The sequence below is a fragment of the Pecten maximus genome, chromosome 3, assembly GCF_902652985.1.
Source record: "Pecten maximus chromosome 3, xPecMax1.1, whole genome shotgun sequence".
Taxonomy (NCBI): domain Eukaryota; kingdom Metazoa; phylum Mollusca; class Bivalvia; order Pectinida; family Pectinidae; genus Pecten; species Pecten maximus.
This window is the reverse complement of record NC_047017.1, coordinates 42,379,436-42,394,540: the sequence shown is the minus strand read 5'-3', so window position 1 is coordinate 42,394,540 and position 15,105 is coordinate 42,379,436. Positions and strand designations below refer to the sequence as shown.

Below are 15,105 nucleotides of genomic sequence, written 5' to 3'. Positions count from 1 at the left end.
TTCATCAGAAAAGAATTCAAGAATTATATAATATACATACTTTAATTAAGATAATTCCATGGACCACACTGAACAGCAGGTTTAAAGCTGTTGGTTAAGATGTAGACCTGACCTGGCTTTACTGCAACAGGAAGAATCCCCCCCCAAACTATTTATTTCTGGTCATTAAAACTTACAGGGTCTTTAGTTTTATCTTTTTATCTTTGCTTATTATAATTGGAAGTTCAAAGAGATTTAGAATAACATTGCACTATCAAATTCTTTGTAGCTCAAGAGATTTTTGTAGAATTATATTCTGCCCATATTAAGATGTCCATATTAAATTATGCTGTCCATGTACATGTAATATGTGGTTAATTGTACATTGACATTTAGGCATAAGTGTCAAAATTCACTAACACAGTATTAGTGCGTTTAAGTGAATTTAATCCACACACACAAACAAAAGCAATTTACCCGGTATCTCAATTTGCAAATAAATTCACATTTTATCCAAACTCTCAAAATGAAATGAAATTTCACCAGTAATGTCAATATTGCATTTTTGAAAGCCCTTTCCTTAATTCAAATCTTAACTATACCTTGCTTGTTAAAAATATTTTTAGAGGTCATCAAGTAATTATTATATACAATATACATATTACTACATAGGTCTGGTCTTACTCTGTCTATACAGAATGATACAGCAGCTAGAAACAGACTGTCTTCAAGATTTTGATGAAATTCTATTTTCCTAAATATTATGTATATGCATGTTACGGACAATGCATTTATGCATGACAATGTGCCATTTGTGACTTGAACGTTTTTTTTTATGAAATAGAGCTTTTGAACTGTTAGAAGATTATTTTAATTCAAAAGTGAACAATATATTGTTTTGTTTAAATATAATAGTTATATTGTTAATTGCATTCTGTAAAGTAGTATATTGTGATGAGTTAATGATTTTAAAGAATACCTGTTTATGATTTTATTCTTGTTAGTTTTATTAGCTCTTGTACATTGTATTAAGTTGCAGTAAATTATGATCTTGAATTTGAAATAGTTTTAGATCTTTTAAATTCAGTTTTATTTAAATTTTATAGATGATAAATATAAGTTTTGGATATTATTTTGACTTGCATGACATTAGATTAAGATACTTTATAATGAAGTTCTATCATATATTTAACAAAGTGAATACCCGATACCTTCTAAGCACCGCCTTTCACTTTGTTACATGTAATGTCCAAGATAGCTGACACCAGACTTACCTGAAAGTACAGCTTTATCGTGAATGGTTATACAATCGTGTAGATTATAAGATCTCTGGGTGTTCATTAGGTTTGATATATGTGTATTTTTGCTATGTCGTTTGTTGATTGGTTCAGTTCATTGCCAGCTTTTGATAACTACACTTCCCTCCACAAACTTGACCAGCACACCACACACAGAATACCATTGTTATGTGTTTGCTTTGTAACTTCTGAACATACATGTCATTTTCATTTCAGAGGCCAGTTGAAAACTTTTAAAGGTTGCCTGCATTTTTATGAATAAAATCTCTGATTTTATAATTGTTTTTCTACTTCATTACCTCAAATCAAGCTAATCAAGAAACTGCAATCCAAGGAATCAGATACATGTAATTAAAGAAGTATGAAAAGTGAAAGGAAATCAGCAAATGTAGAAAAATTCAAATATTAGACAAATTTATTTTTAAGATTGTTATAAATTTGAAAATTCTTCAGAGCAAACATAAACTGGTATTTTTATTCTAATGGTGTGAATGTTGATGGTTTTGTGTTATGGGGATCCGAGACCTGTTGGTATTAGTGTTATGAGGATCCGAGACCTGTTGGTATTACAGTCACCAGACCATGTCGGTGTATTATTGCTGACCACCTCTCACCTCTGTTTATATCCGACAGGAGGAGACGGAGCCTACAGAAGAAGAACATGAACAGGAGGCAGCACTGAAGGGAAGTTTCCGTCGCGTGGCCGGAGACGACATGGAAGTTGATGCTTACGAACTGCAGGGCATTCTCAACGCTGTCTTCACTAAAGGTAGGCTACTAATTCTCCATGTGTATCTCCATCTCTCAGGGATAAGGTTGATTCTCACAGTCTTTCAAAGTGTACCATTGTATAATTCCCTAATAATGTATAACTGTTTTAATTATGACATTAATTTGAAACCAGCACTCTTGCTATTGTTTTCTGTTTTAGCTTTTTTTTTTTAGCTTTTTTTTAAAGCTTATACATTTTCAGTTGACCTTTTATTTGACTTTAAATTGTTTCCTTTCTTTTTTCTTAATTTTGACAATTTATTTTTATTTTGATATAACAATATAGATATGTTTATTATTTTGTACTAATATCTTATTTGTCTGATTTTGTTTCCATTCATTTAGTATTGTATGATCTGTAATTTTGTTGTCTTTAGCATCAAATGTTGAAAGTAAGTTAGTTTGTCTGGATTGCATAGCACATTTGAAAAAAAAAATTCATCAAGTTTTGATTTGAAAAACACAATGGTTTTGTTTGTACCTTAATTTGTGGATAACCTGTTTGCTGCTGTGTTTAAAACTGCTTATGGTTACTACAGAACCGGTCCGGACATTCAGTGTCCAGGCTACACAGTGTCACTTCAATAGCATTGACAGGATTTCGCTGTTTTTTCTTAATGCTATTGTGAATAATTCTTTATCAGCTTTTATATTTAATGATTTTCAAATATTTTAACAAAATTTCTCCCCTGGCAAGTGTTTTACAGAATATACAAACTCATCACTTATTAATCAAGTATATCGTCCATTGAATCTCTGTAAAAAATGCTGACATATCTTATCTTTCACTTGCTTCCTTAATTAAATGATATAAGGGTTGTCATGGTTTCTGTTTCAAACTTATTTTCATTTTTTTTCAGTTTCTTTGGGATTTTTTATTAACCGATTTGCTTATGAAAACATGATTTGTTCTAATTAACTCTGGCAGTACATGTCACAATTCCTTAGAAGTAATCACTTAATACTTTTTAATTGTTCATGTTTTCTTATTTTTCAATGTTGCTTCTTTTAACGAGGTAAAATATATGCCCCTTTTACCAAAAAAAAAAACACGAAAGAAAATATCTTCTTGTGGTTTCGATAGAAGTTTTGGAAGCTCTGTACAAAGCTCTCTACCACATACCTTTATAATCTGATCATTTTTGTGAAAAGAAAGATACCTTTTTGAATTTTTCTCCATGTGAAATTTGAGATTTGGATAACTTATTGACACTACATGTGCTGCCCTCTATGTTGTGTTATTGGGTTGACTTGACCTGTGCTGCCCTCTATGTTGTGTTATTTGGTTGACTTGACCAGTGCTGCCCTCTATGTCGTGTCATTGGGTTCACTTGACCAGTGCTGCCCTCTATGTTGTGTGATATAACTTGATGTACTAATGTCTTTGTTTCATCCCTTTGACATTTCATTCTCTTTAAGACGGTCAATTTGGTAAGGAAGAGGAGACTGTATACCATCATTTATTGTATCATTGTATCACAACTCATCACAACCCATGCCAGCACTAACCTTTAACCTGGCTTTGTCATTGGTGGACCAATGACAGTTTCATATATATGTGGGTCACAGCCTCTCTTTCATTAGAATAGAAGGGTTGTGACCTTATTAATATTCATGTCATGAGATCACTGCCTCATGATGGAGCTGTATGCTGGTGACGGGTTGACCCCTGTTGGGGTCAATAACCTCATTATAAAGGGAGGTCAAAGGTTGATCCCTGTATTATGTTAGTATACACATATATCCTCACTGTTATTGTTGACACTCAGCACCTGTATTGTGTACCTATTTACTTTCCAGATCCCAGTATGTATATACATTGGTGTTGTCACACTGGTATTGTATGAGGGTGTAACTGGCAGGGATGTACAGCTACTTGTACATCCCTGCTGTGTTATTTGTGTTTTGTAGCTTATATGGTAGAAACTTTGGGATTCTGGTGTATCCGTAGTTGAAGAAGGTGATGAGTGGAAAATCCATTTAGAATTGTATTACATTGGCATTATAACCTAGATTAACAAAGTCAATATTTATTAGTTACTAACAAAAAAAGGAATGTGTTATTACTTATAATTACATTTGTATATGATACACCAAAAATCATACATAATGTACAATGCATTGTTTTGAGAATTTGGAGTTGTGCCCCTAAACAATATGGATAACTGCAGTATTTTTATCCATTAGTTGCAAATATCTTGTGTATTTCATACAAAGAATCATACATGTTCAGAGATCAAATTGTGAAATGTTGCATGATGACCTTTTTCAGTTCTAAATGATTTTGAATTTATGAAAAAATGGCCGGATTATGCACATATTTTATATCTTTGTTATAATTGGTATATGATTATGATGTCTATAGCTAAAAAGTCCCTCACAGATTACTTTTGGTTAAAGGAGAGCATGAATATTCTTTTGGAAAACATACCGTATATTGTTGATATAATGATTTAAATTTCCCACTAAATGATAACAAGGTGTTTGAACTGCATGCATGTTTAAGTTTTCTTACTTGATGAAGAACAGCCTTATTTAAGTGCATGTGCCCTGCTGTGCCTCAATCCGATAGTTTTACAAAATTATTGTTTAAATTTTAACCAGAACTGCTTTTCCATGCCTTCCTAAAGAAAAAAACTTTTGTTGGTATTTATTACAAGTGGTAATTAACTAAGCATATATATACAGATCTTTAGACTTGAAATCAAATCCATATTGAAAGTCAGCATGAACCTGAATGCTGATTATTAGACATACAGGTACTAGTGTAATACAAATCTAAACAATCAAGGAAAACAATTGTAGCAACACAAAGGGTAGAATAAATATTGTGAGTATTTAGGCTATTATAGTATACAGTAGAGCTTTTAAATTCTCCCAATTTATATACTTATTGTCAGTATTTAGGCTATTATATTATACAGTAGAGCTTTTGAATTCTCCCAATTTATATATACATGTATACCGGTACATCTCGTCAGTATTTAGGCTATTCTATTTTACATTAGAGCTTTTGAATTCTCCCAATTTTATATATACATATTGTCAGTATTTAGGCTATTCTATTATACATTAGATTTTTAAAATTCTCCTAATTTCAGTTTTGAGAAGGTGACAGGTTTAATTATGATGTGCATGACTTGTTGGTAGGTTAATTGTTCACAGCCAAATAAACAATATTCATGATGATGGTTTAAAAACAGTATAAATGAATTTTAATTTTACTTGGCAGATAAAGAATATAGATAATACAATATCATTTCAATTCATAAATAGATAGTCAGGTGGTGCAGTGGTTTTAATTTTTAATCAGATGTGGAAATGTACCTGGTTGCTGCCTGACACGGGGGAATTCTCTCCCACCATCTTATTTTTTGTTGACAGACTAAAGGTCCAGTGCAAAAGTTAATGTTTTTAGTGGAGATACATTTTGATTTCTACCTGTGTTTGGAATCGGTCGGAAGATCATAATCGATCGTCGTTTAGATATGAATTATGATAGTAATATAATCGGTACACATATTAAGATTTTGTCTAAATCTTTTTAATGTGCATGCATTGTTGCCATCATAACACATTCATATATAAACTTAACAAGTCTGTTAATTATAAACTGATACAAAAACTCTACATTTACAACAAGTGTGTGAATTATAAACTGATACAAAAACTCTACATTTACAACAAGTCTGTTAATTATAAACTGATACAAAAACTCTACATTTACAACAAGTCTGTGAATTATAAACTGATACAAAAACTCTACAATTTACATGTCAGCTTTTCTTGCTGTGTCTTTATTGTATGGACTAATATTAATTCAAATCACTAACCACTTGTTATCGACTGATCGATTATGATTGAGGATCGACTGAGTACTACTTATAAAAACCTAGTCATAACTGAACTGTGAAACTGTCCTAAAGTATAGTACATATGTATACATTTTATACTTGTTTCATATAAACAAGAGTCAGTCTAATTATGTTTTTGTCTCGTTTTTAGATTTCAAGTTCTCTGGATTCAGTTTAGATTGTTGTCGCAGTATGGTGGCCATGCATGACGTATCCTTTACACCCTAGCTAGGGACCAGTGCATTCAACTGTGACCAGTGCTGTCTGTGACCAGTGCTGACTGTGACAAGTGACTGTGACCAGTGTGGACTGTGACCAGTGTTGGCTGTGACCAGTGCTGACTGTGACCCGCTGAATGTGACCAGTGTTGACTGTGACCAGTGTAGACTGTGACCAGTGCTAACTGTGACCAGTGCTGACTGTGACAAGTGACTGTGACCAGTGACTGTGACCAGTGTTGACTGTAATCAGTGCTGACTCTTTTGTATCTGAATTACTTACTACACAATTGATCGGAGTTATGTTTGGAACTTTAGTGATCGGTACATATCATATAAAGTGTTATTCTCTCAGAGAAATTTAGCTTTAAAATGGCTTACCAAGTGTTTCTATGACAATCTTAAGTGGAAATAAACCAAAAATATAAACATGTATACCAATATATTTTGGTGTTTGAAAAGAAGTATATCTGAAAATCATTGACCTTAACTGATACCAGGGTGACTTGTCTGGCAAGCTTGGATTTGATGAATTTAAGGACTTGTGGAATGATCTGAGGAAATGGAAGGTAAGGAACTGTGATTTAGACATGTTGTACAGCCTGATGTATATCATTCTGTGTTGTAAGATGATTGTATGATCCTCAAAGGCAGAGTTTCTATGGTGGTATCTAAGTAAACCCCATCAACTCACACAGCACAATGATCCTGTCAGTCCATGATGTCAGTTAGGTTGGGTTTTCCTGCAGGAGTGACCTATGAAGTCTGATGAAACCTTTGGTTATGTACAAAGCCCAGTTTTATATCAGGTCCAGTAATTATATATCTAAGAAATGTTGTCTTGTGTGAAATCATCTTTGGTAGCTTAATGGTGAAGTCAAGCTGTATGTGTTGAATTAGAAGGTAGAACATGACTGTCCATGTCTACACCTTTATCCTCCACAACATGACTCCATGTCTACACCTTTATCACCCACAACATGACTCCATGTCTACACCTTTATCCTCCACAACATGACTGTCCATGTCTACACCTTTATCCTCCACAACATGACTGTCCATGTCTACACCTTTATCCTCCACAACATGACTGTCCATGTCTACACCTTTATCCTCCACAACATGACTGTCCATGTCTACACCTTTATCCCCCACATCATGACTGTCCATGTCTACACCTTTATCCTCCACAACATGACTGTCCATGTCTACACCTTTATCCCCCACATCATGACTGTCCATGTCTACACCTTTATCCCCCACAACATGACTGTCCATGTCTACACCTTTATCCCCCACATCATGACTCCATGTCTACACCTTTATCCTCCACAACATGACTGTCCATGTCTACACCTTTATCCCCCACAACATGACTCCATGTCTACACCTTTATCACCCACAACATGACTCCATGTCTACACCTTTATCACCCACAACATGACTGTCCATGTCTACACCTTTATCACCCACAACATGACTCCATGTCTACACCTTTATCACCCACAACATGACTGTCCATGTCTACACCTTTATCCTCCACAACATGACTCCATGTCTACACCTTTATCCACTACAACATGACTGTTCATGTCTAAACCTTTATCCTCCACAACATGCATGACTCTCAGGATTGTATTTTTTCCCTATTTGTTTTCGGAGCATTTAGCTCATCCTAGATAATGCAGGAGTATCCCTAGGATATGTCATGGCAGTCCCTGCCACTTAGATCCCTGCCACTTATATATTATACCTTGTGGATAAAAAAGGAAAAAAAGTTTCACCCTTTAACATATGATAATCTTAATGTTGGCATATCATTAAATTGAACTTGGTTTTTGCTCCTTTGTAATCTAGAATCAGTTTAGGGATTGGTGAGGTTTGTTTCCTGACACCAATCAAATATCTGGTTTTATGCCTTTGATCTTGTCACGACATATTAGTGGGGTGTAGAGAGTGAAAGTGAACAGAACCCCTGTAGTATTGAGGATGTATAAATCTTAAAATCCTTAACAGGTAATTTACAGTAACTTGGGAAAACAAACAGTGATTCTTTAGTATACTGAATTTAAGCTTGAATGTTGCATGTTTAGTTGCATATTTTTTGCTGAAATTATTTTGCTGAAATTGTAATAATTCTCTGTTCTCTATCCTTTTAGGGTGTGTTCAAAGAAAGAGATACTGACAAGAGTGGATACCTGAGTTCATATGAACTAAGACAGGCTCTGCACCAGAGTGGTAAGTTGTCCTCGTCTGTACAGAATATCTGAGATCACATGAACCATGACAGGCTCTGAACCAGAGTGGTAGGTTTTTCTTGTCTGTACATGATACCAGAGTTCATATGAACTGAGACAGGCTTTGAACCAGAGTGGAAGGTTTTCCATACAGAAAACCTAAGTTCATAGGCTTTGAACCAGAGTGGTAGGTTGTCCTTGTCTGTACAGGAATATTGATGAAATTCGGGCCTTCAATTCTAATATGTGTGGATGCCTGCTTCTTTGTCTATTACAGACACCTAACAGCAGACAGTGATCAACCAACAATCTAATTAAAATCTAGATGGTCATTCTCACTACGTTACATGAACATCTAAGAACACCCAATATGGGGTCACGTTCTGATGACCTTTTGAATTAGCCAATCAAATGGCTACTTCCAGATTCTTGGAAGTGAATTTTATATGTCCGAATTAGCATGACTAGAATGTATAGTCTGTGAATTTGTTTCAAGTCATTTCGTCCCCATAAAGCATATTGCTATATATTGTGCCAAAATGGTTTGCTTCAGATGCATCTCGATAAAATGCCAATTCGCCCTGAAAGTGATATAAACACATCCCAAAGGTCATCAGAACGTGACCCTATATTGGATGTTGTTAGATGTTCATGTAACGTAGTGAGAATGACCACCTATATTTTAATTAGATTGATCAACCAACAGTCGACTAAAGCTGTCACTCGTGTTAAATTTTATTTCTACATTTGTTGTGTGTCAGTCATTGCTGTAATGAAAATAATTTCTGTGTGACTAACATAATGAAGGTCAAGGTTATTGGTGTTGATGTTTACTGTATACATGTACATCGTTTGACTCCTATTCTGTAATTCATTTTCAGGTTTCAGACTGAGTAACAGGTCACTGAGTGCATTGGTCATGCGCTACTCCAACAAAGAGAGTCAGATTGAGTTTGGAGATTTCATTGTAGCAGCAATCCGTCTCAAGACCATGCTTTGTAAGTATCCAGGTTACTGAGATGGTGATCACAGCAGGGCGAGTCCATGCTTTGTAAGAGTAGTGTATTGCGATAGTGGTCGGGGCAGGACATGTCCATACTTTGTAAGTAACTAGGTTACCGAGATGGTGATCGGGGCAGGACATGTCCATACTTTGTAAGTGTCTAGTGTATTACGATAGTGGTCGGGACAGGACAAGTCCATACTTTGTAAGTGTCTAGGTTACCGAGATGGTGATCGGGGCAGGACATGTCCATACTTTGTAAGTATCTAGGTTACCGAGATGGTGATCGGGGCAGGACAAGTCCATACTTTGAAGTATCTAGGTTACTGAGATGGTGGTCGAGGCAGGACAAGTCCATACTTTGTAAGTGTCTAGGTTACCGAGATGGTGATCGGGGCAGGACAAGTCCATACTTTGTAAGTATCTAGATTACCGAGATGGTGATCGGGGCAGGACAAGTCCATACTTTGTAAGTGTCTAGGTTACTGAGATGGTGATCGGGGCAGGACATGTCCATACTTTGTAAGTGTCTAGGTTACTGAGATGGTGATCGGGGCAGGACATGTCCATACTTTGTAAGTGTCTAGTGAATTGCTATAGTGGTCGGGGCAGGACATGTCCATACTTTGTAAGTGTTTAGATTACCGAGATGGTGATCGGGGCAGGACAAGTCCATACTTTGTAAGTATCTAGATTACCGAGATGGTGATCGGGGCAGGACAAGTCCATACTTTGTTAGTATCTAGGTTACCGAGATGGTGATCGGGGCAGGACAAGTCCATACTTTGAAGTATCTAGGTTACTGAGATGGTGATCGGGGCAGGACATGTCCATACTTTGTAAGTGTCTAGGTTACTGAGATGGTGATCGGGGCAGGACAAGTCCATACATTGTAAGTATCTAGTGTATTGCGATAGTGATCGGGGCAGGGCGAGTCCATACTTTGTAAGTGTCTAGTGTATTGCGATAGTGATCGGGGCAGGACATGTCCATACTTTGTAAGTATCTAGGTTACCGAGATGGTGATCGGGGCAGGACAAGTCCATACTTTGTAAGTATCTAGGTTACCGAGATGGTGATCACAGCAGGACAAGTCCATACTTTGTAAGTGTCTAGGTTACTGAGATGGTGATTACGGCTGGACAAGATTTCTGTTTTCCTTTAACTAGTTACATTATATCTCTTAATCTATGATAATATATATGGTGTTCTTCAGATAGAAATTATACAGAATTTATCACGATTAAATGTTATCTACGTACATAAACCCTGTACCTTGTCTCTGTTGTAGCTTCCTACAAGTCGAGGTCGAATGGGGACATGGCTGCCTTTAGTGTTGATGATGTAAGTACTAATTGTATAGCAGATAGGAGTGTTAAAATACTATTTATTATACCTTTTACAACAAAGTTGGGGGCTCTCTGGAAGCACTCATTTGTCTGTCTGTTGTTCACAAAATCTTGACCTCTTTACCTACTGGGTCAGTATTGTGTATAAGAAGGAACAGTATATCATTTGGTCTCGTAGTTTAAAAAATAAAAAAAAAAAAATGAAATTTGTGTATAAAAGAGAATGTGAAGAGTTGTTACAAATGTATATTCCTGTATGGTCTTTCCATTGCTTGATGTAGACTGATTAATTTTTTTTTTTTTTTTCATAATGAAAGACGCTTTAAACTTTTGTACAATTCCTGTATGGTCTTTCCATTGCTTGATGTAGACTGATTAATTTTTTTTTTTTTTTCATAATGAAAGACGCTTTAAACTTTTGTACAATTCCTGTATGGTCTGTCCATTGCTTGATGTAGACTGATTAATTTTTTTTTTTTTTTTCATAATGAAAGACGCTTTAAACTTTTGTACAATTCCTGTATGGTCTGTCTATTGCTTGATGTAGACTGATTAATTTTTTTTTTTTTTTTTCATAATGAAAGACGCTTTAAACTTTTGTACAATTCCTGTATGGTCTGTCTATTGCTTGATGTAGACTGATTAAATTTTTTTTTTTTTTTTCATAATGAAAGACGCTTTAAACTTTTGTACAATTCCTGTATGGTCTGTCTATTGCTTGATGTAGACTGATTAAATTTTTTTTTTTTTTTTCATAATGAAAGACGCTTTAAACTTTTGTACAATTCCTGTATGGTCTGTCTATTGCTTGATGTAGACTGATTAAATTTTTTTTTTTTTTTTCATAATGAAAGACGCTTTAAACTTTTGTACAATTCCTATATTGCCTGAAATATTAATGGGACATGTTTTTAGTACTATCAAGCCATATGTAATAATTTCTCAGATCTACTGTTAAGTCTGTGAATATGTAAATAGATAACATTTTTATTTTCACTTACAGTTCATCCAGACCACCATGTATTAGATAACATTTTTATTTTCACTTACAGTTCATCCAGACCACCATGTACGCCTAATGCCAACAATTAAAAACTTGCCAAGGGAGATTACTCTGATGAAACATTGGATGTGTTGTCTCATTTCTTGATGGGAAAAAAGAGAGACTGTTGGCAACTTTAGCCTTCTTATACATGTAGCATGTAGTGGAACATTGTTTACAAAGACTCTATATTCTGATGGTTATCAGTGGACGCTGTGTTTGCTTGTTATCATATCAATGTTTTCAACGTCGTAAGATATATTAATCATTGGTTAGTAAAGCTTTTGTAACATAAAACAAAGGAGATGTTGCTTTGGGAGAGTTCAATTTTCAGATCAAATTTCTTTATTATCAGGGAAGTTAGATGATAATCAGAAACTTCGGAACAAGTTATTTTTGGGTGTAAGGTAAAAAATCTAGGGAAACACTTCAGTGATATCCATTCTTTCCTTAACAAACTTGAAAGTGATTTTGTCATTATTTTTCTTTCATATATACTCGTAATTGAAATATTAACATACATGTAACATTTTTAGAATCTACAATTTTTGTGTTCCTTATAGTATTTTCTAGGATGTACATATACCAATATACACAAGCTTCCAGTTTCACCCTCTCACATCTTCATACAAGATATAACTAGAGAAAGGAAAGAAAAGCTGATTTATGTAAAACATTATGAACTATGCTCAGTCCATTGTGGTCCAGGCTCTACCTCTGTGCTATTCCTTACATTGTTAAATTTCACTTGGTAAGGAGTTCCAATGAATCTCACCACCTCATCTCTAACAGGTTTTCATTATTTTAATGAAATTAACAAAAATGACATAATCTTAGCAGTTAAACTATTTTCATTTTATGTTTACTTTGCTGATCAAGTTGGTACATTGTTTCTCTTTGTTTATACGCCCCACAGTATGACCATCTCACCCCTGTTATTGTGTACTTTCTCTGTCTTCGTATCTAGTATGATTTTTAATGATTTTTATATATATTTAATGGATTATGTAATATCCGTTCTTGATAATAAACGGTAGATGCAATCTTTAAATGACACGCAATAGACTCCAATGAAACGGGTATAGACACTGTCTGGTGTCTCAAAGGTCAAATGATGGTGTATAGACACTGTCTGGTGTCTCAAAGGTCAAGTGATGGTGTATAGAATGTGGTAGTCTTTCTACGAGACAAACACATGTACAATTGTAGGTGTTGAAACTGTGCCTGATCTTTATCGACTATGTGATTTCATTGTTTTTCCAGTTTGTTGGTCTTTAAGAAGCTGCTGATGAAGATCTTTAAATACAATGTACATTGATATGTAAAGCCTCTGATTCTACGATTTAACAGAACCTTGAGATAAATTTTACTTTTTTTTGTATATTCATAAAGAATAAAATACCTAAGCACCAATTTGATGTCTTTTGTTAAGGGCTCGGTTATAGATTAGACTATTTTGGTTTGTTGTATGATCATTTCGATGTAAGTGCTTTCAATTGGTCTACAATGTAATCGGCTGTCTCCCTTTGTATGTGTAATGAAAATATCTTTGTGTGTGATGAGCTGAAATTAATGATTGTTTGTATTTTTACATCACCAAATGGCTAGCACCATACTGACTCTTTTTTTTCTAGCAGATGTTGATTTTTTACAGACTAAGGTTGTTATATATGAATTTATATATTCACATGTTCTATGAAATAACTGATATACATTAAGTTTTAAGTGATTAAAATTATATAATTTTCAAATTAGATCATTTGATTATTCATTGTAATTGAAACTTGTTTTTTTTTAAATATTGTACAAGAAATTTGACATTAGATTCTGCCAATATATATAATCTTTTCTCAGTTTTGAAATACATGTGGAAAATTATTTAAATGGTGGAATGTTCTCATTTGTCTTGTTCTTTAGTTGTCAGGAGATGTCAAAAGGCAGGAATCATTGATTTCTTGAAAGATGACATATTTAAAATAACATCTCACTACTATCATGTACTTTTAATTTTAGGTTTAACAGTACTGTAAAAAAATATATTTAAAAAAATGAATGAAGTAATAAGCTTTGATTGACAAGTGAATATAATCTTCTACATAACATGAATATTTTAATTTGTAGATCCTATATAGTTTGTTATATATTATAATTATTTAACACCCTATTAGATATATCTATATTGGTGAGGGTTTAGTATTAACAATCACTAATAATGCTACTGATACATTAATCTCGTGGTCCGTTTTAGTTACCATTACTATTTACACTGTACGTGCTAAATATATATATTTATGATTAGGTAGCTGTTTACATGACTTCGTGATTTTTGTTTCCCCCCAGTTATTTACATATGTATGTGTATTTACTACGTATATTTGACCTCATACTCACTTTTTCGTCCTGTGCCTTGATTGGGCCTAGGTGTCCACCCTGGGCTGTAGAGGAGGCATGATGATTTAATAAACGATCTTAACTCTAGACATAGTGTCGTGTCATTTCTCTACCTGTATATGTATATCTAGTTAGGGGTCCTAAGGGACCTATACTAGGAAATCGGGAGTTTCCCTTTATAAATAGGGAAGGATAACAATGACCATTACGAGATTCGTTCATACGAATAAGTAAATAAAACAACCCTAAGTACATGTGTGATGTTAAAATATTACATGTACATAGGTACATATTGATAACATCAATTGTCTACCATAGAAAACAGACATATTGATAACATCAGTTGTCTACCATAGAAAACAGACATATTGATAACATCAACAGTCTACCATAGAAAACACATATTGATAACATCAACAGTCTACCATAGAAAACCGACATGTTGATGACATCAATTGTCTATCATAGAACACGGACATATTGATGACATCAATTGTCTATCATAGAACACAGACATATTGATGACATCAATTGTCTATCATAGAAAACAGACATATTGATGACATCAATTGTCTACCATAGAAAACCGACATATTGATGACATAAATTGTCTACCATAGAAAACCGACATGTTGATGACATAAATTGTCTACCATAGAAAACAGACATATTGATGACACCAACTGTCTATCATAGAAAACAGACATATTGATGACACCAACTGTCTATCATAGAAAACAGACATATTGATGACATCAATTGTCTATCATAGAACACAGACATATTGATGACATCAATTGTCTATCATAGAACACAGACATATTGATGACATCAACTGTCTATCATAGAAAACAGACATATTGATGACACCAACTGTCTACCATAGAAAACAAACGTATTGATGACACCAACTTTCTATCGTAGAAAACAGACATATTGATGACATCAACTGTCTATCATAGA

General features: G+C 34.3%; 2 protein-coding genes across 18 annotated transcripts in view; one reads left to right on the top strand and one right to left on the bottom strand.

Annotated features, from left to right (window-relative positions):
- The window catches only part of LOC117324246 (calpain-B-like), a 67,318-nt gene extending 53,089 nt beyond the window's left edge, over window positions 1–14,229 (top strand). For 13 of the 17 annotated variants that reach the window (XM_033880011.1, XM_033880008.1, XM_033880014.1 and 10 more), the window contains 8 exons: window positions 1,911–2,046; window positions 2,426–2,440; window positions 6,054–6,112; window positions 6,621–6,689; window positions 8,280–8,358; window positions 9,239–9,355; window positions 10,652–10,704; window positions 11,762–14,229. In XM_033880011.1, the coding sequence (XP_033735902.1) occupies window positions 1,911–2,046; window positions 2,426–2,440; window positions 6,054–6,112; window positions 6,621–6,689; window positions 8,280–8,358; window positions 9,239–9,355; window positions 10,652–10,704; window positions 11,762–11,788 (555 nt within the window). In that variant the 3' untranslated portion in view covers window positions 11,789–14,229. Of the gene's footprint in view, window positions 1–1,910; window positions 2,047–2,425; window positions 2,441–3,467; window positions 3,480–3,848; window positions 3,855–6,053; window positions 6,113–6,620; window positions 6,690–8,279; window positions 8,359–9,238; window positions 9,356–10,651; window positions 10,705–11,761 lie in introns of all 17 variants that reach the window. The other 4 variants (XM_033880004.1, XM_033880017.1, XM_033880003.1 and 1 more) reach the window with 3 other exon arrangements.
- LOC117324247 (variant surface antigen B-like) lies at window positions 7,043–7,740 on the bottom strand. Its single transcript, XM_033880018.1, has 2 exons — window positions 7,441–7,740; window positions 7,043–7,406 (listed from the first exon to the last, which is right to left on the bottom strand). The coding sequence occupies exons 1-2, from the start codon at window positions 7,466–7,468 to the stop codon at window positions 7,090–7,092; spliced, it is 345 nt and encodes a 114-aa protein (XP_033735909.1). The 5' UTR covers window positions 7,469–7,740; the 3' UTR covers window positions 7,043–7,089.
- Window positions 14,230–15,105: the final 876 nt, after the last annotated feature.

Bases quoted from the DNA above. Each gene is read 5' to 3' on its own strand.
- LOC117324247 (XM_033880018.1), bottom strand. From the start codon at position 7,468: ATGGACAGTCATGTTGTGGAGGATAAAG. The intron at 7,407-7,440 runs GTGTAGACATGG...TGGGGGATAAAG, and splicing joins TCATGTTGTGGAGGATAAAG to GTGTAGACATGGACAGTCAT.